The following is a 21,506-nucleotide window of genomic DNA, read 5'->3' as shown; positions in this document are numbered from 1 at the left end:
GTGACCGTGTCAGATGCTATCGAACATTCCACCTGCAGTTGCCCAGTAAGTTTGGATGTAACAGTGTTCTAGGGACAATGTGATGGAGTTGATAATGTACATGGATTTCAACTTGCCCTGAGTGGGGGGGCGGGGGGGGGGGGGGGAGATTCGTGTATGGCGGCCATCGGCTAGAACTGAATGTTGAAGAGGCATCACCGCGAAGTATCCTACAGTCCCCACCCCTCCTGTGGGGTCCGCTTTGCTCATTTCCACACTGTCTGGCCCCTGTTGGCAGGTAAGTTTGAGACTCCCGAGCAATCCGAGCGTCGTGCATGCCGATGACGATGATCACGCTCGAGCTGCAGGAATGTTTTCCTCCCACTCTCCTGCTTCCCAAAGAACGAAGGCATTGCCAAGCCTCCTCCACCCCGGCTACAGGATCTTGTGCCTTGGCTTAATTAACCGATCGGCTCTAGAAATGGCTTATTAAACAACGAGGGCCAACGTATATAATTTTTTCTTAATTGTTGACGTTTTAAATCTTGGCAGAGCGTTATGCGATGAATACCACCGCGCAAACTTCAGGGGTTTGTCAGTTTTCATAATATAATGAATGGAGAAGGCCTGCTTCAGAGCCGTGTGAGTCCGGTAATATGATTAGGAGGCTGGCCTGCTGAGGCCAGCGCCAGGGAGGATGGCTGGCTGACTGCTGTAATTGATTGGTGCTGGCACTGAGGCCAGGGGGCAGGGCTCTGTTGGGGCAGGCTGGTTATCTCCCGCCAATGTCCACTTGGATGTCACCGGGAAGGCAGTAGACGAACAATCATGGAAACCTTTACAGGTCTGTTGACAGAAGAGAAGTTAAGAAATAGAGTTATGTAAGGCTGCCGGGCAGAGCAGGGCAGCAGTGGAAGGGAGCGAGAAAGAGGGAGGGAGCTGGGCGGGGAAGAAGGGGGAAGAGAAGGAGAATAGTTCTGAGTGTACTGGCTGGGATACGCTAAGGTGCGCCGTTACAACAAATGACCCCCAAATCTCAACGGGTGGAATCAACAAAGGTTTATTTCTTGCTCACGGTACAGATCCATCGAGGGTCAGCAGGGCTCTCTGCTCCACATTGTCCTCAGTCTGGGACCCAGGCTGATGGAGCCTCCGCCGTCTGGGACGTCATCATGGGAAGGAAAGAGAGAGAGAATGGTAAATCATGCACTGACTTTTAAGGAACCCCACCTAGAAGTGAGACGCATCGCTTCTCTGCACGTTTCGTTGGCCAAGGCAATCTCGCACCACCCCTCGCTCAGAATTCCCGGAACGAGCGCAATCCTACCGCCTGCCCGGGAGGAAAACTGGAGAGGCTGTGAACAGCCTCCTCTGAAGGGTAGCTCTCAGGGTTGCCGGGAGTCTGAGTCTGGAAAAGATGTGTACCAGTTGGGTTGCATTGTTGGGTCCCATATGGCAACTTCTTTGGGTTGCACTGAAGGTGAAATTCAAACTACATAGGAGGGAATTTAAGTCACAAACCCTCAAATCCAGCGGTAGGTCTGTTTGCCTTCAGGCAAAGCTTAATCCAGGGGTTCACAGTCTCTAAAGTCTGTGCGCTTTCCATCTCCCAGCTCCGTTCCCTTCCACGTGGACTCTAGTCTCGGGTTTCATGGTACCGGGGTTCAAGTCCAATGGGAAAAGAGAGCTTCTGCCTCGCTTCCATTTTAGTATTTAATCCTAAGCCTCAATCTCATTGGACCACACTGGGTCATGGGCACACAGCTGAACCAGTCACTGTATCCCGGGGGATGGAATGTTTGGAATGACCCACATCCTATGGCCAGCCCGGGAACGAGGCTCGGATTCACTTCATCAGAATTGTATGGACCGAGGGGAGGGGTGGGGTGGTTCTTGAGGAAAACTCAGGATGCTGGGCTAGAATGGGTGTTCAAAGACATAAACAAATGAAACAATACGCGCCCACTGCAGGATGTGGAGATGCCCCCACCCGGTGGTTTTCCAAATGTTTTGTAGACGTGCTTTATTTGCTATAGACATTAGGATTCCACCTAAAACTGTGTTTAGAGCCAGAATAAGAGGGCTTCTGCTTAACAGGGGGGGAGGAGAGGAGATGAAACATCACTGCTTTTGGATCCCACCTCCTCATTTTGGAAGAGACGGAGATTCAGAAAGATTAGGTTTCTCCTCATGTCTCATTGGCCAGAACTAGTCACATGGGCACCTAGCCGCGAGGGATGCTGGGAAAGTAAGCATCTTGCAAAGGGGAATGAGATGACCCAACCGGCCTAGTCATAAATAGCACATCCCCTAAGGCTGGGCACATTGCCACCCCCAAACAAAGTTGGGGTTCCTTCAGGAAAAACGAAGGAAGGAAATGGCCCTCAAGGAGCTGTCAGCTATGGAGGCATGAGCCTGATCTCACTGACAATTCCTTAAGGCTACAGCTGACCCTTGTGCCTCTGTTTATGCCTTCACTGATCTATGAAATTTGCCTGCAATTGTCTCCTTCATTTCTCCCCCCCCCCCAATCCTACGAGATAATGAATCATACATTGACTTTCAAAGTGTCCACCCAGGCTCAGTCGGTTGAGCGTCCGACTTCAGCTCGGGTCACGATCTCACGGTCCGTGAGTTCGAGCCCCACGTCGGGCTCTGGGCTGATGGCTCAGAGCCTGGAGCCTGCTTCCGGTTCTGTGCCTCCCTCTCTCTCTGCCCCTCCCCCGTTCATGCTCTGGCTCTCTCTGTCTCAAAATAAATAAACGTTAAAAAAAATTTTTTTTAAATAAAAAATAAAAAATAAAGTGTCCACCCAGGGGCACCCGGCTGGCTCAGCCAGTAGGGTGTGGGGCTCTTGATCTCAGGGTAGTGAGTTCGAGCCACACATTGGGAATAGACTTGACTTTACAAAAGCAATAGGAGCATCTAGGTGGCTCAATTGGTTAAGCGACCGACTCTTGGTTTCGGCTCAGGTCGTGATCTCACAGTTCGTGAGTTCGAGCCCCACATCGGGCTCTCACTGACAGCACAGAGCCTGCTTAGGATTCTCTCTCTCCCTCTCCCTCTGCCTCCCTCTCTCTCTCAACATAAATAAATAAACTTTTAAAAAATTAACAAATTAGAAATAAATAAAGTGTCCATCTGCAATGGACTTATCACTGATTGCGTCCCTTTTACAGATGGACAAACTGAACTGTAGAAATGACTTGCATACTCAAGGTCACACAGCTAGTATATTTTGCTGACCCTTTACCATATGCCTTTAGCACAGAGACAGCCAGAGTGCTGAGGGAGGGGAGAGCTTCAAGAACAGACCTTTTACTACATAGGGATTGACTATAGAAAGGTGGGGACAGAGTGAGGATGTGGGCACGCCAGGCAGAAGGAACAGCATGTGCAAAGGCCCAGTGGCCAAACAGGGCATAGAAATGGACAACAGTTTTACAGGTTTAGAGTATAAAGTCTGAAGGAGCGTCGTACTTAGGAGTTTGAGCCTCGTGTGAGGCCCATAGAGAGCCACTAAATATTTTAGGTGAGGAATTATATCATCCCATATGCAATCTATCTTCAGTGGGGGAAAATCAACTAACTGTAGGACCAGGACAAGAGCCGGGGGGCCTTTGGGAGGTGGCAGTGATCAGTGGCCTGGACCACAGCGCTGGTGGCAGAAATGAAGGGAAGTAGAGATTCAAGGGAACAACGGGAGATGTGGAATCCCAAATCTGAATCCAGATTTGCTAACTGGAGGTGACAATTTGGAGAAGTTGGAGAAAGCTGAGGCTGCGTCACAGCTTTCTAGATGGTGGTGCCATTTACGCGGGTGGGGCAGGTGGGAGGTAAACACGGAGGACTGGAACCCAGGCGGCCTGGAACCCAGGCGCGCATTCTTAATCACGACGTGCTCCGGACTCGGGACGCGGGACTGGGCCAGGGGCCTTCAGGGAACCCTGATCAAAGCGAGGAAACCTCTCTCACTGGATACGGGGACGCTGGACTTCCCAAGCCGTCACACAGCCAGCTCTGGACCCTGCCTCAGAGCCACCAGGGGCCCTTGCCCCTCCCTTCCACCCAAGGTAAGGCACCTGAGCCCTCAGGCTGGCCTCAGAACAGATTACCAGGGGGCCTGATATATAGAGATCCTGATAGAACTCTGGTGTGCACTTTATTGCTTTCTCGGTCTGTATTCCCAGCATCTCACTTGCCCGCTCTCAGCCCCATAACCCTGAAGCTAAGCCTCCGCGCCCCGCACAGTATTGTATGGAAAGGGTACGAGGATAAATGATTTAAACGCTTGACAGATTCATCTTAAAACCTCTGTTGAAGAACAAATGGCCCCAAATAGCTGCGTCAGATGGTTTCCAAAAAGGAAAAACCAAGAGTCAGGACCGTCCTAAGACACACTGCAAAGCCATAGTAAGACCGAGGGTACAGTACTTGCTTAAGACAAATAGACCACGAGGGGCGCCTGGGTGGCGCAGTCGGTTAAGCGGCCGACTTCGACTCAGGTCATGACCTCGCAGTCCGTGAGTTCGAGCCCCGCGTCGGGCTCTGGGCTGACCGCTCAGAGCCTGGAGCCTGTTTCGGATTCTGTCTCCCTCTCTCTCTGGCCCTCTCCCGTTCATGCTCTGTCTCTGTCTCAAAAATAAATAAACGTTAAAAAAAAATTAAAAAAAAAAAAAAGATAAATAGACCACGAGAGACTAGAACCACTCCGTGTTTACGGAAGCATACGTGCAAGATGAAAAGCCAGCTCAAAGCTCACAGAAGTGTGGGCTTTCTGGAATCATGTTGTTTCCATTTCAACAGACTGGCACTGCGTAGGTGACTAACGAACATGTCGGTCTTATAGGCAGTGCTAGAATGAGTGACTTCCTAAAACACCCTGCAGACTGGCTCCCACTTATTCCAGCCCGACTCCTTCCGGGACACCGATACTATCATCATTACTTTCCTGTGGGGCAACTCAGGCTCTGAGAAGTTAAGACCTTTGCCCAAGGTCACACAGCTAGGGCGTGGCAGAGGTGGGAGGCCAACCCAGCTTTCTCTAAGCCCAGAGCCAGTACCCTCTGCTGTCTCTTCCTCAGCAACAGCCTCACGTGGAGAGAAAGTAGTATGGGCTGGAGCCATTGAGAGAGCCTAGAAGCTTCTAGAAGCCCTGGAGCTCAATCTCTGAAGCATGAGTGGATTTAGGCAGGTGACCGGGATGGATTGTTCCGAGCCAAAGAAACCAGCCCAGGAAAAGGGCTTGGGGAAGTGAGGGTTCATTTAGCCAGTGGGACCACGGCACAGGATACTCGTGATGGGTCTTGGGAGACGGAGCCCACACAGAAGAGAGGGTTCAGACTGATGAAGAGTCCCAAATGACAGAGAGGAGATGAGACTTTTGAAGTCGCTCTCCTGCTCTACAACCTTCTGTAGCTCCCCTGGCTACGGCCTTTTGGCTAAGAAGGGAAGAGTATGCAGATGTGGGGAAAGACTGGGGACAGAGAGACCTACTAGACGTCACAGTCCAGGAGGGAGAGCACACGGTGTGCAGGGGAACGAGAAAGGAAAAGTGTGCATTTTGGGACAGGATTTTGTGTGAAGTCCCCTCCCCCTCCCCCCGCCCCCGGCATCCTACTACCCTCATCAAATTAAGGGTCACTGCTTCCCTGCAGCAGCAGACAACATTTCAAGTTTAGCGATGAGCAGGTGCCTTCTTGTACCCACAGAAGTGAGCCGTGGATAGCCGGGAAAACATCTACTGCCTAAAGCAGCAAAAAAGCAGCCAACAACTCCCTCCTGGTTCCATCTCAACTCCCCCCCCCCCCGTTCCCTCTCAACTCCCCCCCCCTCCCGGTTCCATCTCAACTCCCTCCTGGTTCCATCTCAACTCCCTCCTGGTTCCATCTCAACTCCCCCCCCCCCCGGTTCCATCTCAACTCCCTCCCCCCCCCCGCCTTGTTCCATCTCAACTCCCTCCTGGTTCCACCTAGCCACAGAAAATAAGGGTCAGGCACTCCTGGGGGCTCGTAACCGCACTTTGACACCTGCTCAGGCAAATAAACCTTTCAGTGCCTTAGTGTCTTCATCTGTAAAATGGAGGTAATGATAGCACCCATTCCATAGGTTTGATGAGGCTCCCCCGAGATCACGTATGTAAAACCTTTAGCATAATAACTGGCGTATACTAGGAGCTCAGTAAGGTAGCTATTATTGTTGATAACAAAATAATTGTTTAGGGAATATGTTAGCCTCTCAACCATGTGATTAGCGGCTTTCAGCAAAAGAATTGGTGTCAAAATCTCAAACATCATGTATTTTATAGCCATTGCCCTGCAAGGTGGGGGCACGGGCCTTACGACTTAAAAAAAAATAGACGTCAGAAGATGAAACGCATTCCATTCCATCCCATTCAAGAAGCTATGAGTTGCCATTCTTCCTGCCATGGAGATTGCTAATTATAAATGGATGGGGAGATAGATGGACAGAGAGTGAATCACGAAAGCTAAATATGCTTTCTCTCTTTGAAGTACTGATTGCTATAAAAAAAAAAAGGAAAGAAGTTTACAGAGAGAAAAAAATTAAAAAAATAAAAATAAATAAAAAAAGGAAAGAAAGAAAGAAAGAAAGAAAGAAAGAAAGAAAGAAAGAAAGAAAAAGGAAGGAAGGAAGGAAGGAAGGAAGGAAGGAAGGAAGGAAGGAAGGAAGAAAATGGAAGGAAAACCGGTTCCCCCTCCGCAAGCCTCTGCTTGTGTGACAGAGGTCCAGTGTCACCTCTAGGAGTTTTTCATTACTCAGCGGTTTTTGGAATGAGTGATTGATGTAATTAAGGTTATTGGTAAAGAAAGACTCAGTTACCAAAGACGAGATGAGTCAGCAGAATGTTTAAGTAATGAAATAATGTTCCGAGGAGCGATTCTTAAAATAAGGTGGTTGGTTTTTTTTTTTTTTTTCTTTTTCCTCCTTAACTCTAGACATCTTAACCATTGCTGGGCAGCAAAAAGAGGGGAAACAGTTAAGCCGTGGGAAAACCACACCCCGCGATTTTAGAAATTCCCAGGTGGAGTCGCTTGCCATTAAAAGACACCATATTTATTGAGTAATGTGAGGTGAAGGTTACGTTCATGGAGCGTCAACCATGTGCTTCGGTGAGCTTGGCCCACATGATCTCATTTAACCCTCGCCTCTGAGGTAGATTCTGTTGTTATCCCTGTTTTCGAGGCGACGGCACTGAATTTCAGAGAGGGTCAGGACGTTTCACAGGGTTGCACAGCAGGCAAACGGCACAGAAGGCGACGGAGGCCAGGCAGGCTGGCCCCGGAGCCCACCCGTTCAATCACCACCGCGCCTCCTGAGCCTCGCTGTTTAGATTTCTCAGCCGTTTAATCCGGCTCGCGGATACACTCAAGGTAACGGAGCACCGCCAGGATCTGAACTCACATCTGTCTGGCCCCAGAGCTGTTTCAAAATTCCCATGTGTGTGGGAAAGTGCAAACCAGCGCGTGGGCATGGGATCCACTCATCTGTTTTCATTTCCACTAACATGGAATACTCTGGACACACGAGGCTTTAGGCTCTAGGTGGGTGAAGGGGACTGGGGCTGGGGCAGGGGAGGTGGGACCGTCAGGATCATATGTGATAGTCCGTGCAACAGATGATGAAGGCTCAGACCAGAGCAGTAGACAGGAGGCTGTGAATGAGATCCCCTGGAAGGATCTATTGGACCTGGGGTGGGAGGGCATCAGAGGAAAGAGAGGTGTATTGGGTAAGTCCTTCCAAGGAGGGAAGGGGAGAGGGGAGGGTTGACCCGGTGAGCAAGCTGTGCTGAGGGTCCTCCCCCCACACCGGGAGAAAAAGGGGGAGGGGCAAAATGTGGTGGGGAGCCTCGCCTTTGAGTGACAGTACAGCGAGGTCCCAACAGTCCCCCACTTAGCAGCAGTAAACGGGTTACCGTGTGTCACCGTGGGTGGCCTCAGGAAAGAGGAGAGTGGGATGGGAGCCTCCCACTTGAGAGCAGCCGGAGAAAAAGGGCACGTTGGGACTGCTAGGGGCAGGAACCTGTCAAAGAGGGGCGGCATCTACCCCCCTCAAGTCCGCCGACCCCCACAACTTTGTTCAAAGCTGGAGGGCCCGGCCCCCTTTTCTTTCCCTGAAGAAGGGAAGAAGGTCCAGAGTCTTTTGTGGTATGGGAGGGTATAGTGGGCTGTTGGCCTTGGCCACTCACCCCCCCAAAAAGAGTGACCCGCGCTCAAGAGAAAAGGGGCTTAGGCCTTGCAGTTCCGGTGGCTTAGAAGGAAACGGTTCAGCAGGTTTGCAAACGTCCTCCAGGTTTTGGTCTCGCCTCCTCCAAAGCAAGTGTGGAGAGGTGGATGACAGCCCAAGGGATTTATTAAGAAAGGAGCACGGGGAGGGAGAGGGGGGAGACGGGGGAGCAGGGTGGGCCCGGGGAGGTAGCCATCCCTGGTTGTGTCACCAACCAGCTTCGTGAGCTCGAGCACGCTGAACAAGTCAGGGCCTCCGTTCTATAAAATGAACACTTAGAATTTTCCAAAGGGCGGTAAGCCCATCTCTGGGGCCACGCGAGATGACGTTAGTTAGGGCGACGTGACGCTCGTGTGGCCCACATCACTTTGAAGGCAGCCCGCAAAGGAGTCGCGTGGGGTTGGGGGAGCCCCTGGGAGCAGCCCGAGAGCCTGAGAGATGCTGGTCACCTTCAAAGCCCAGGGGACCAAGGACTTCATTGAACGAATTCGCTTTTTATAATTGTCTTCTGTCGATGGCAAATGACACTTGTTTTTCCATTACAGCGGCGGTATAAATATTCCTCTCAAAATAAGTCAGTGGAGACAGAACCCAAAGGAAGTCATTACATTCACAGTAGTTGCAAGTGTCGGAGGTTATGACAAGGACTGGAGGGTGGGAGCACCGAGGGTTTTGAGGAGCACTGGGCAAAAGCAAGGGGCCATTCCTTGCAGACCCAAGTCCTGTGGAGCCTTCTCAGACATCCCTTCTACCTGGTCTAGGACCTGTCAAGTGTTTACCAGATTAGAAGGGAAAATTAAAAAGGAAAAAGAAAGGAAGGGGGAAAAAAAATCTGGAGAGAAAAACAACTCCACCGACCAAAATAAACCAGGCCAATGATCTTTCTACCACACTCTTCAGGAGAGCAGAGAGGTGGTGTTTATTCTAAATGAGCCCTTTTCTCCAAGTTGCCACTAATCCACGCTTTTATGTGATCCGGGAAAATCGGTCCTCGACGGCCAATGAACGTCTTCGCACGTCTGAGTATTTGGAGAAAGAGTCACCTATTACCACAGGGTTGGGATTTAGAAGGTGGATACAAATAGAGAGCAAACGAAACTAACAAACAAACAAAAAAACCTCGTGGTTTGGGATCTAAAAAAAAAAGTCTCAGAAATGACAACTATGTGGTGAGTCTGATGTCAAACCGAGTTAGCGGGGAAGGTGTCTAGGATGCTATGGAACTGTGAGGGTATTTGGAATCTAGGGCTAGCAGATGTCTCACTCTGCTTGAAAGATGTCAAGACGCTGTTCGTAGGGGCCTGTGGGTTCCCTTGGGGACAAAGCCACTGGTAGTTTTAAAGAAAAAGAAAAAAAATGCCCCAGCTGACGACCATATATCTACTACAAGGAATCAAGAAAAGAATTGAAAACAAACACACAAACAAACAAACAAAAGGCAGTCGAGCTGAGACATAAGGAAAGAGAGAAGGAAGGAAGGAAGGAAGGAAGGAAGGAAGGAAGGAAGGAAGGAAGGAAGGAAGGAAGGAAGGAAGGAAGGAAGGAAGAAAGGAATTCAAAAATCGCGAAAGATCCACGAGATTCAGGGCCTTGCCCCCCACTCAAAAATCTCTATTTGATAGAAGTTGGTCTGTAAACCTATGGGCACGGGAACATACGTTTTTGCTTGAATTATTTGGATAAGGGTGGGCGGGCAGAGTCACTTCCAACAGAAGAAACAAGCAAATCTTTTCAGACAGCAATTATTTAGGGAAGAAAACCTTCCTCGGTGGTGGTGGTGGGGGGGGGGCAGCAGTCTTAGGTCCTCCTTGTCGTTGAGTGTCTGGGAGAGAGAGCACATGCCTAGCTTCTCCCTCATCCGTACTTCACACAGGGAGTCCTGAAGAGGCAGCCGTCCTCCAGCAGCATCGGAGGAGGGCTAAGATGTTTCCTGGCCCAGCCTAAAAATATCTCCCTTGACAGCCTGTCACAGTGTCTGAGATTGCACCATTATAAATTCATTCCTCTCTGTTAAGGCATTTTGTTTCCAGCTCTCTGTTAAAATACAGATATCCCAGAGAATTTAGCTCGGGCGAGGCACCGACAGAACACCGCCTACGCGTGAAACGACCTGGATTTCCAGCTCGGTGCTGCCTGGAAACTCACCTTGTGAGCTTGGGCGAGTCGTTTTCACTCTCTGAACCTCAGTGTCTCATCTCACCAGGACCAATAAAGCCCCATATAACCTGAACCCGGCTTTGCCTGGGCCTCATCATCTCCCACAAAGATCTCCTGGCTGTGGCTCAGGACTGTTCCTGCCTCAGGATCTTTGCACTTGCTATATCCCTTCTGCCTAGAAATCCCCCCCCCCTCCACTCCAATATCATCATGGCCTATGCCCCAACCTCTTTCCGTGTCTGCTCAAGCATGCCTTGCAAAGGAGGCTTCCCAGACTGCCCTCGCTAGGAGAGCACACTCCCTTCTGTGTCCTCCCCTTACTTAATTTTTCTGCTAATGCTCATCACCGGGACACTGTGAGAAGCCAGCATCACAGGCATTTGTTCACTTCCTGTCTCCCCCTCCAGGGTCTACGCTCCAGGACGGCAGGGGCTTTGTTTTGTTCACAGCTGCATCATCAGCCCCTGGAACGGGACATCTGGAATATTGTAGGTGCTCAATTAGCATCCCTCGGAGGAAGGGGACAGAATAGTTGAAGCAGAACTACACTGACCTGGAGGCTAACCTAAGCATTCCACTGAAGAGGTCAATGCCAAGGTCTCTCCTGCACTATTTCCCCAGGGCAGGATGTCCTGGGGAACCAAAGGCAGAGCGGACTCTGCGGGGGAGGGGTGACACACTGAAGGACATCTATGTGCCACTCACTAGAATCCTCACAAAACCAGGGGTGATGCAGGCCTCCTTTGACGGATGAGGCCACTGAGGTTCAGAGAGGTTATCTGATCTAAGACATGCAACTTAGTAAGTTGCAGGGTAGTACTGAGCCACTAAGGCCCAAGCACCCAACCAGGAAGTTGCAACAGCCTACCCCTCCAACCCCACGATGCCTGGGACTCCCCGGTCACACTCTTCCTAGCTATTAAGAGCCTGAGGCTGGAGAAGCCTCTCTGGGCCTGCATCCACAGGAGCCGGGCCTCCCCGGAAGGCCTGAGAAGCCCGCCCGCTGGGGACGATGGTGGCAAGACTGGAGTCGCCCGGAATGCAGGCTTGGCCAGGAGAAAGCAGCTAAGGTCAAGGAGGGCGCCCAGGGCCAGGGCCAGGCGCCCGGGGAAACCCTTGCAGCGCTGAGCGCCCCCCTCCACCACCTGCCCCCCGAGGCTGAACCCCAGCTGTGTCGAGCGCCGCCGCCAGGCCGCCAGTGCGGATGCGAGCTCTCCAGCCCTTGTTTGATGAGCAGCGGCCAATAAATTCATTAATCATCATTTTATGCCTCATCAAACCCCCTCCAAGCCCCTCCATGGGAGTTACACAAATTAGCCCCTGAAAAGACAGTAATTTCAGTATAGCGAGGTAAGTGCTTTCTGATGGGCTCCGCGCACAGAGCCCTCCTGACAAGCCAATCCATCAGCGCGTCGGGGATGGGGCGCGGCCGGGCCGCCCAGCCTCACCCGGCCCAGCCCCGGCCAGCCTCCCCTGCTTCGGCCTCCCAGCCCTGCCCAGCCTCGCCTCCGGGGGCTACCTGGCGAAGGTCTCCGACTAGGGTGCCCCTTTCCCTGGTTCCTTTACACCCATGCACCGCAGGCTGGGGCGTCCGGCCTCCAGTCCTCAGCCACCTCGATCTCCTCCCCAGCCCTTCTGAACAGAAGAGAAATTTGGCGGAGGGAAAAAATCCCAGGCCCCAAATTGGGTAACGAACCAAGGATGGCTGAGGAGGATGCGCTGGGGCTGAAGTTCCGAACTCCAGCCCCGGGGAGGGGAGAGCCAAACGGCCCTTCCCCCCCCCCAATGTCTAGATGTCGGGGTCCCGTGACCCCTTGAAATTATTGAAGGGCTGTGGGTATCGCGTGAGCACGTTTTGGGGGGCGGGGGTAATCCATGGCTCCAATCCATTCCTGACGATTCTGAAAGAAATTCCAGGCTCCAAGAGAGAGCCATCTGGGAACAGAAAAGGGGGTCCTTCCGTATAAAGGGCGGCTCCGCCGGACCCTGGTGGCGGGGATGGGGGTGGGGCGCGCCTAGCCTTTCGCGTGGCCCTGGCGTCTTTCTCTCCGAAACCGCCTCCTGGAGTGAAAGATAACGCCAGGAGAGGAGAGCAAGAAAGGATTTTTCTATCGAGTGGGCCGGGCCGGTTTGACTCCAGCACGGAGAGGAGGGTAAGAGAGGAGAGGGGAAAGAGCCGGAGAAAATTGTGGCGAGGAGTGGGGTGTTTGGAAACGCGAAGCCAGCGCCGCGCCTTCTCACTTTCTGATCCTGGAGCACAGAAGGTCCCACGGGCGCCCTGCCCGGCGGGCAGGGCCCGTGGAAAGGAGGTCGACGAGGAGCCGCAGGCCAAGCGGAGCCTACCGGCCGCCGCGCTATGACCGTGGAGAGCTGGAGCGCCGAGCGACGCGCAGCTCCTCCTTCATTAGCTTCCCCTCCGCGGCGCTGCATGCCTCGGAAAATAAGTTAGCAAACGGGGAGCCGTTTATCTCTTTTATCTTGGGGCCTGATCCAATTAAATAAGTGCACATTTACATTTGCATCCATCAGGCGGGAGCGCGGAGAGCCCGGGGTTTGCTCGGAGCAAATAAAAGCAGATTTCACTGGGAAAAGTGGCGTCTGGGCGCGCTGGGCTCGTCCGGGCGCGGGAAACGAACGCAGCCCGGAGGGCGGCCTTGGGGACCCGGAGCTGGGGCCTGCGGCCCACAGGAGGCCAGAGACCCGCTCAAGGTCCGAAGGGGTCGGCCTGGGCAGGGGGTGCAGCCAGAGCTCCAACCCCTCCCCAGAGGCGATCCTCCGTTAGGCCACAACCTGGGCCCCGCCTCGGGCCCTGGACTCCAGTCGCATTTAAACGAAAACGAAAAGGAGACCAACTCTGGCCTGGTCCCGGCGGGTGACCTGCGGAGTAGGTCTAGGGACAGTCCCGCAGCTTTGGCCAGTTTGGAAGGCGGGCAGGTGGCAAGGTCTCACTCAGGCCCGATTTTCCTAGTCGGTGGCCGAAGTGAAAAGGGATTCCAAGAGCCAGGCCGAGGACGCGCCCCCGCTTTCCCCCAAGATCTCTGCACCAGGGTGAGACCAGTCAATACTAGCGGTTAGCGCTTCTGGAGGGGCGACAGGGGACGCCCAGGCGAGCGCCCCTTGCTTGGCCACGCCGACCTCATTAAAGATGCTTTCGAAATAGGAGGGTTTTGAGAATGAGAAGGTAGTTTTGTTTGTTTTTCCTTTTCGTATGGATGTCCAACCCTCAGGTCAAAGGGCAGAAACGGTTTTGGGGGGGGGTGAGGTTGCGGGGTGGACCCCAGGTATGCCAAACCGCAGGTGAAACAAAACCGCGCGGGGTGCAGAGCCCCGACGTGGAAAGGCCCGCAGAAGCGGAAGGGCGCACCTGAAGCGGAGCGGGGACACTGGCTCACTGCCTGGGCCGCGCACTGCTGCGGCCCCCCCACCCGCACACTTGTTTCAGCCGTCGGCATGTTTCTCAATTGCCTGCTGCCTGGTTTCCGGGACTGTGCCCCAACCGTGGCGGGCATCTGGAGGGTTAAAAGTGTTCTGGTTGCGGGCCCTGCTCTCCAGATCTCCAGTGCTAACTGGGTCGTGGGACCCGCGCCGCAGAGTGGAGCGGAGGAACAGTTTCAGTTTGACCCGCTTGGGGTTCAGAGCTAAGACCCTGCTGGGGGTGGGGGGCACAGCCGGGTCTTGCCTAACTCCTCCTCTCTGTGAACCGTGTGGCGCCCGGGGACCAGTAGGCGGCGCCCTTCCTAAACTGCATCCGCGTCCGGCTCCCTCTCGGGAGCGCAATCGCATTCCTTTCACTTTGGGCGCTTTGCAGAGCGCTCTTCCTTGCCTCTGCCGGCGTTGGCAGCTAGTTGTGGGGGACAAGTGGGCCGGGAGGCACGGCCGGTTCTGAACATGCACGTACGACCCTCCCCTCAACCCTCCAGGCTCCAAGAGTTGCGCACCCCTCGCAGAAGGACAGGCCCCGAAAAGCTTGCAAACTAGAAGGCCTCGACGCAGGCCCTACACCCAGGCCAGGGAACAACATTTCGGGCCCTAGCACCCCCAGCCGAGGAGCAGGAAGGGAAGCAAGAAGGTCCCCTTTCTGCGGTCTCTCCTCAGTATGCGCTTATGCGCCCTCCGGGATTGACTGGGCTGTTGTCTCTTCCACCCCCAAGTCCCATGAATTGATTTGGCCCCCATAGAGGGGTAAGGAAAGGGACCCAGCTCGTTCCGGTTTGGCGCTGCTTCAGGGGGCTGACTGCCTAGACCCCACGCGGTGATCCCGCTGCCCTCGCTGCCTGGGGTCCAGCCCTCGTAGCCCCTAAGTGCCAAGCTAAACGCTCCTCGAGGGGGCCAGAACCAGCGCAGTCCCGCGCAGGTGGCAAACGCCCGCGCGGCCCCAGCGCCCAGGTGTCTTTGGTGCGGCCTCGCGCAACTTCCGCGCCCCAGTCCAAGCCTGCGAACAAACCTCGACCCCACTGCAACGCCGGAAATTCCCCCCTCGCCCCAGCGCCTCCAAGACTCTGTGCCTTTGAGACGGCCAAGCGGGGCTCGAGGAGGCACTTGGGACAGTAAAGACACGAAATTACTTCGGGGATTAAGCGCGGGAGACAGCTCCTAAATACCTAAACCTCGGACTGCCGGGCAGGCTCCCCCACCCTGGAAAGTCTCCGGACACCAGAAGAACCACTGGCCACGAAACCCAGCTGTGCAAGGAGAAAACCCCAGACTTTAATTGGAGGCTTGTATTCAAGATGAAGGGCGCAAAGACACCCGTGGACCCTGCAGAGGCCAAGGGCAGGAGGGATACGGACCGGGGGCAGCGACTCGGGCACCAGCCTTCCGGCCCCTGGTGGCTTCGCTCCCCGGCCGGGAGGCTCCTCGCACCGCCCCTCGTTGGGGAGAAACGCCGCGGGCTCCCCGGTGCGCGGTTCCCGTTCCCAGGCAGCCCCGCGGGCATTCGGCTCCCAGCCCCGAGCCTCCGCGATCAGACTTGGGAGGCCCGCGCCGCGCCATTTGCATATTCCCGGGAACACAAGGAGGCCTGTGATTTTCTTTTTAAAATCGTTGGGCAGGGTTTAGGGCCAGCGCTTCCAAAACCCCGCAGAGTTGATGTCGTCCTTAAACTCTCTCTTAAGAGAAGGGGACTGGCCTATTCTTCTGACTTTTTTAGAAGACAAGGTGGCTCCTGGGGCTGCATATTCAACAGGGGGGGAAAGCTGATTGTGAACCGGGCTGTCGGCGGGGTGGGTGGAGGGGGCTGGGGCGCGGGGGGCGGGGGTGGCGGTCGGTCGTGGGGCTAGTCATCTCTGGAATTCGATTGTTTAAAAAAATCATTTATAATTAAAGGGACAAAATAAAATACGATCGTCTCATGCATATTTAATCATTCACACTTCCAGCTTTGAAACCACTTTCCCTGCGTGAATCTTCTCACTAATTTAAACTCTTAAGTCGACCGCTGTTTGCAAAAACATCTGGACAAGGCAGTTTTCAAACTTGTTTTAAATTCGAATAAGCTAATGGAGCCCCGTCACAGGTTAAAACAAACAAAACAAAACAAAATAAAAAAAACATAGCAAAAGTTAAAACTCTGGTGAAAGTTTGGGGTGTGTTAGAAAAAAAAAAACAAGCAAGGTTCAAGTAATCTTGAGCAGAAATGCAAATATGTGCATTCTGATTTAGCCTAATTAAACCGGTGTTATGTGCAAACACATTCTCTCTACACTCAGGCTCGGGCTTAATAGAGCAAATTAATTCCCCTCGCTGGAGTATGTTTTTCCTATAAACCCTCCCCTCCCCCGACCACCGAAAATTTCCCACGAAGTAAAAACACGCCCGCGGTTCCAACTCTCCCGCGCAAAACGGAGACCATAACACCGACAGTGTTGGCGGGCTTCGGGCACAGGGCGATGGCTCTTCCTCATTTGGGATTGAGACTCATCCTGATGTTTCATTTTGAGATGAAATATGCGGGATTCAAATGAGAAAATAAAACCTCAGAAATACTTTTGTAGCTACTCGGACTCTTGAATCAGCGACAGGAAAAGTGCTAACGCGACAAGCCGGATCGAGTCCACAACAGCCTCATTATCTAGGCAAGTGTCCTCGAACTTTTGAAGGCCACTCGTCCAAAAAGGGGGCTCGTGCGGGAGCGGGGGAGGGGGGGGAGTAGGGACGCCCTCCGGGCCCTTCGGGGCTCCCCTCACTGCCCCCAAGCGACTGCGGTGCTCCCTCCCCCACTCCGCCCACTCTCTTCCAGTCTCCGACTCTGCAAAGTGCAGGCTTGTAATTCAGGACAAGTGTGACACCTACCTGTGAAAGGGGGGAACCGTCCCCTAGACGGTCCCGCGGCCCCAGCCTCGCTGCTGCGCGGGGATCTACGGGGCCGCCTCCCACCCGCACTGGCGCGGCTGGAACGCTTACTAATTTAATCAAATCCAAGGAAGAGATCAATGCCCAGGCTTGAAGGGGTAGGGAAAAGAGTGACTTGGGAAAGCCTTCTCCTTGGCATCCCCTTACGCTCCCCTCCCGCCATTAGCCCATAGCACCTTTGAAATAGTAATAAGGGCTAAATCCGGCATAAAATCGAACTCATTAGCAAAGTTCACCAGCTGATTGCTTTGCATAAAACACGACACTGATTGGAAGTAATTAGGTTAAGCGACGGACCTCGGATGGTGCGTGTCTCTAGCAGGCTTTCTCCCTTCTGGGCACACACTTGGGTCGCTCTCCTCCTTCCTCCAGGGTCCAATCTCCCCCAAACCGCCGCATCAGTGATCCAAATCTGCATTCCCCTCAGGGCCAGGGTCCCCGGGGCTTGCCGCCTAATTACGGTTTCCCCCCCGGCACGCCGAAGTTCTATGGAACCTTTCATTGCCCACTTGGGGGGTGGGGGGGAAAGTTGCAGTCTCCACCTTTTGTCCAAGGCGATGGACAGTTTATTGAGGCTTCTAAAAAGTAATGAGTGGCTCTGATTATGTTAAAATCTCTTTTAATTAAATATTTTGCATTTTACAAAGGCGGCTGCAGTTTCTTTTACTTTTTAAATCTAAGAGTATAACCTGTTTCCTTTCTGTAATAATACTTTAGCTCATATCCAGAAAAATCAATAGGTGTAAAAAATTAAATTAAACTTGTATTTTTAAACTATGAAACAGTTTCGGGGGAAACACAAATGTATATATTTATATTACAAAAAAAAAACATTAAATGCCTGTACAGGTGTCTTAATTTCATAATTTACTTCAAAGATATTGAATTATCAATTTAAATACAAAAATGCTACATTAAATATACAGAATAAGATTTAATACAAATCCTTTTTTAAATTTTTCTTTTCGGTTGGTTAAGACATTTTTGTGTGTGGAGATGTTTACATTTTTATGTTACCCATCTCCGAGAACTATAAACTTTTTAATAGGAGGGGTAGTTTTGTTTCTCTCTCTTGGTGATGGAAAAAAAATAACTGCCAAGGCCATGTTTCTTAATAAATTAGGAAAGTCCGGGACCGACGCAGCCCGCGTTAAATGTCGGACATACCTTTCTTCAATTCATAGGGAGAGTCTTTGCACAGATCTAGCTGGGACTGGCTCCGCAACATTTTCGGGTCTTTAGCCAAAGCGTCCGCTCGGTTCAACACGGTCTGGTTTAATCCATTGAAATGCGAGCCCGGACCGGTTGTGGGGCCCGGCCCTGGCCCTGGGTGGCCGTGAAGGTGTCCGAAGGAGCCATAGTTCGTGTAGCCGGGATAGAAGGGCGCCGTGTAGTAGAGAGGCCGGGACAGCACCGTCCCGCCTGGAAAGGGACACTGCGCCGAGGGGGAGCGCGATGGCGCCGGGGCCGGCGACGCGCGGCTGCCTCCTAAGGCTTGCCCCGCTACCGGCCCGGGGCACGGTGGGCATGGGGAGCCTTCGCTTCCGCCGCCCCCGTCCTTGACCTTGTCCGAGGAGGTGGCGATCTCTGCCAGAGACCACAGTTTGGGCTTGGCGAGCACCGCCTGCGGCGGGGGCGGTGGCGGAGAGTGTATGACCGAGGGCCCGCCGGGACCGGGGGGCAGCTCTCCCGCGGCCGGGTGCGGGCCCGGAGCCGGCGCGCCCGAGGGGTAGTGAGGGGCCGGGTCCTCCGCCAGCCGCGCTGCCGCTGGCCCGGCCGGGGAGGGCCCGCCGGCGCGGGGGGGCCCAGGCAGGGCGTCGAGACGGCCCTCGGATGGCGGCTCCTTAAAATCCGAGTCGCTGAGGCTGCCCTCAGTCTCCTTGCCGGCGGGGGTGGGCGGCCCCTGCAGCCGCTCGCAGCCCGAAGCCGCCTTCTGCTCCGCTCCTCCTGCGGGAGAAACCCCAGGCCGTCAAGGGGCGCGGAGGCCCAGCGGCGGGGCCCAGGTCCCCGGCCGCAAAGGCAGAGAGACCCTTGCCCCCCACCTCCAGGCTCCCCCCCCACCCCCACTTTCCTCCTTACTCCAGCTCAACACATCCTTCCCCGCGTCCACCAACCTGCTTCGGGGCCCTCGGAGTCTCCCTTGTCCTCCGGCTTCTGGGGCTCATCCTCGTCGTTCTTCTCCAGATCAATGTTCTCCTCCTCCTCCTCGTCCTCGCTGCGGTTCCGCGGCGTCCACGTCATCTTGTTCTCCTTCTTGAGGCGCCGGCGCGCGTTGGCGAACCAGGTGGACACCTGGGTGAGGGTCATCTTGGTGATGATGGCCAGCATGATCTTCTCGCCCTTGGTGGGGTAGGGGTTCTTGCGGTGCTCGTTCAGCCAGGCCTTGAGCGTGGCGGTGGCGTCTCGCGTGGCGTTCTTCCGGTACGCGGGGTCCCCGTACGGGTACGAGCCCAGCGGCGCCGCGTATGGGTGGTACCCCAAGGAGCCTGCCATGCCCGGTGTGTGATCGTAGGGAGAGCCCTGCGAGGAACAGGCAGAGAGAAGGTGAGAGTGGGCCTTGGTTCCCAGTACCACCTAGAGGACCGAAGCACACTCTCCCTGCGCCCAGGGGTCCGCGAGCTGCGAGGCCCGAACTCCGGGCTTTCCCTGGGGTAGGGCTGCCGGGCTCAGACCCAGGGGCAACTCCTCCTCCTCGGAAGGCAGCGGGGGCGCCAACTCCTGACTCCGGTCCTCAGGGAGCCCTTGAAGCCGTCCTGGCCTCCGTGGCACCCTGTAGGCCCCCGTCTGCGGGGGCAAGTCCGCCCCCCCAGGCGCAGAGCCGGCCGCCGCGGCCAGGCCCTCCACCCAGAGGCCTGGGCAGCAGCGGCGGCTCCCCACTTCGTGCCCGGGTGGCTGCGAGTTAGGCGCAGAGAGGGAGAGCACGGGAAGTCAGGGCATTTTTACCCCCACAGAGAAAGGCAAACGAAAAGCCAAGCCTTGCCCCGGCACTCCCACCCCTCCAAAAATGTTACCCCAAACCGAAGCCACGGCGCTTTTCCAGAAAGTGCACCCGGCCGAAAAATCCCGGATGCACCGCAGCTCGGCCGACTTTTCAGAAATTTAATACCTCCAAATCGGATTGCGAAGATAGGATTACGGATTTGCAACATTTTGGAGGACTAATTAAAGGCGAGGCCAAACACATTTACATAGACTTAGCACGCTTCTGCTCAGATTTCTGGTCCATTTCTTTTGAACTACTTTTCCAAAACGGCAAAACCAAAAACACAAAATGAAATAAAATGTGCAGGACGGCCTGGAGCTCACGTTTGAACCAACTGCTGCACTTTAATTGCAGCGACCTCTCCCCCGAAAAACCCTCGTCGCCAGCTCAGCGACCCAAGCAGGAGGCGGCTCTGCTCTCCGAGCAACTCCTGAGCCGGAGGCCCGGGCGAAGCCGACCGAGACAGTCTCTCCCAAGTTTGCAGGGGCCGCGAAGCTTGGCGGGGGCGGTCCGCGGTGGCGCCGAGGCCCGTGTCCCCCGCAGCCCCCGCCCGCCCCGCGCGGCCCCAGCTGCCCTTGCCCGCCGCGGCTCCCGCTCACTCACCACGTACGAAGAGAAGGCGGCGGCGGCGGCTGCCGCGGGGTCGGCACCGTACTGGAGGTGCGAGTTGTAGCCCGGCGAGGGCGCCGTGAAGGCGGTGGAGCCGGCGTAGGGCGAGAACGCGGAGCCCGACGACGAGCGGCCGAGCTCATCCGTGCGGGGCCCCGAGATGACGCTGGTGCTGTACGCCGGGCACGAGTAGAGCGCCAGCGAGGCGGACGGCTGGTACAAGTAGCCCTGCGGGTAGGACATGGCCACACACGGGCATGGGGCGCGCCGCGCCGCGGCCGCCAACGAGCCGGGCGGCGCCCTGCGAGGGCGAGCGGGCGGGCACCTGGCCTCCGGCTGCCCCCGGCTGCCGCTTCTCGGGCCCCGGCTCCCGGGCTCCGGCCCGCGGCGCCTCCTCGCTGGCTTCCCGCGCGCCTCCGGCTGCGACTGCCGAGCCCGCTCCTCTGCGCGCCTCGCTCGCCCCGGCTGGGTTTCCCCCCCGCCCTCCCTTGCTGCTTTCTCTTTTTCCCCCTCGCTCTTTGCACTGGGGGGCTCTGCTTTTGGCTTCGCAAAGGTCCTGCCAAGATGCTAAGTTGGAAATTGAGGATTCTGACGCCTTGTGCGCGCCTGAAGCTCCTCCTTCCCGGGGTGTAGTCGGTGGGAGGACTGGCAGGAACCTCTGGGCGGCCGCAGCCAACCCGGCCGCCAGGCGCGCCTCGCCCTCTCCCTCTTCCTCCCCGGCTCCCTCTCCCGCTCGCTGGCGCTCCCCTCGCCCCTCCCTCGCGCCCGCCTCTCCACCGCGGCCCTCCTCTCCCCCCTCCTCTTTTTCTCCCCCCTCCTCTCCCGGGTCTCTCTCCCTCTCTCTCTCTCTCTTTCTCAGACTCTCGAGCGCCGGCCCCAGGATGACAATCACATCCCAGGCGCGCCGATCTCTTCCAACTTTCCTTCCCTGCTAAGTCGGGGTGGAGTGGCAGTTCCGACACAAGGCGGGCCCCGGTGGGCCAGTCCGGCCGCCCCGAAGCACAAAAGGCGACCAGGCGGCGGAAGGCGAGCCGGCGAACGCTTTGCTCTGTGCTTGCCACAGTAAGCCGCGAAGTTAGCGGATTTCTTGTTCGCCAAGAAGCTGGGTTCCGAGGCGGATCGCCGCCTACTCTCCCCTGGCTTCTCCCCCCCCAGCCAGGGAACCAGAGAGCGAGTTTGGAGA

The 21,506-nt window shown here is 55.2% G+C and overlaps 1 protein-coding gene across 2 annotated transcripts; it reads right to left on the bottom strand.

The window, feature by feature from the left end:
* Positions 1-1,023: 1,023 nt before the first annotated feature.
* Positions 1,024-20,791, bottom strand: IRX5 (iroquois homeobox 5). 2 transcript variants are annotated; one of them, XM_023245199.2, is made up of 4 exons: positions 20,318-20,791; positions 18,846-19,251; positions 17,899-18,678; positions 1,024-1,138 (listed from the first exon to the last, which is right to left on the bottom strand). In XM_023245199.2, the coding sequence occupies exons 1-4, from the start codon at positions 20,564-20,566 to the stop codon at positions 1,074-1,076; spliced, it is 1,500 nt and encodes a 499-aa protein (XP_023100967.2). In that variant the 5' UTR covers positions 20,567-20,791; the 3' UTR covers positions 1,024-1,073. The 2 variants fall into 2 exon arrangements, with proteins under 2 accessions (XP_023100967.2, XP_023100968.2); XM_023245200.2 differs by lacking the exon at positions 1,024-1,138 and having other exon boundaries at positions 17,334-18,678; positions 20,318-20,787.
* Positions 20,792-21,506: the final 715 nt, after the last annotated feature.

The sequence above is a fragment of the Felis catus genome, chromosome E2 (assembly GCF_018350175.1).
Source record: "Felis catus isolate Fca126 chromosome E2, F.catus_Fca126_mat1.0, whole genome shotgun sequence".
NCBI classification, from domain to species: Eukaryota; Metazoa; Chordata; class Mammalia; order Carnivora; family Felidae; genus Felis; species Felis catus.
The sequence above is the reverse complement of the archived record's forward strand: the minus strand, read 5'-3'. Positions and strand labels throughout refer to the sequence as shown.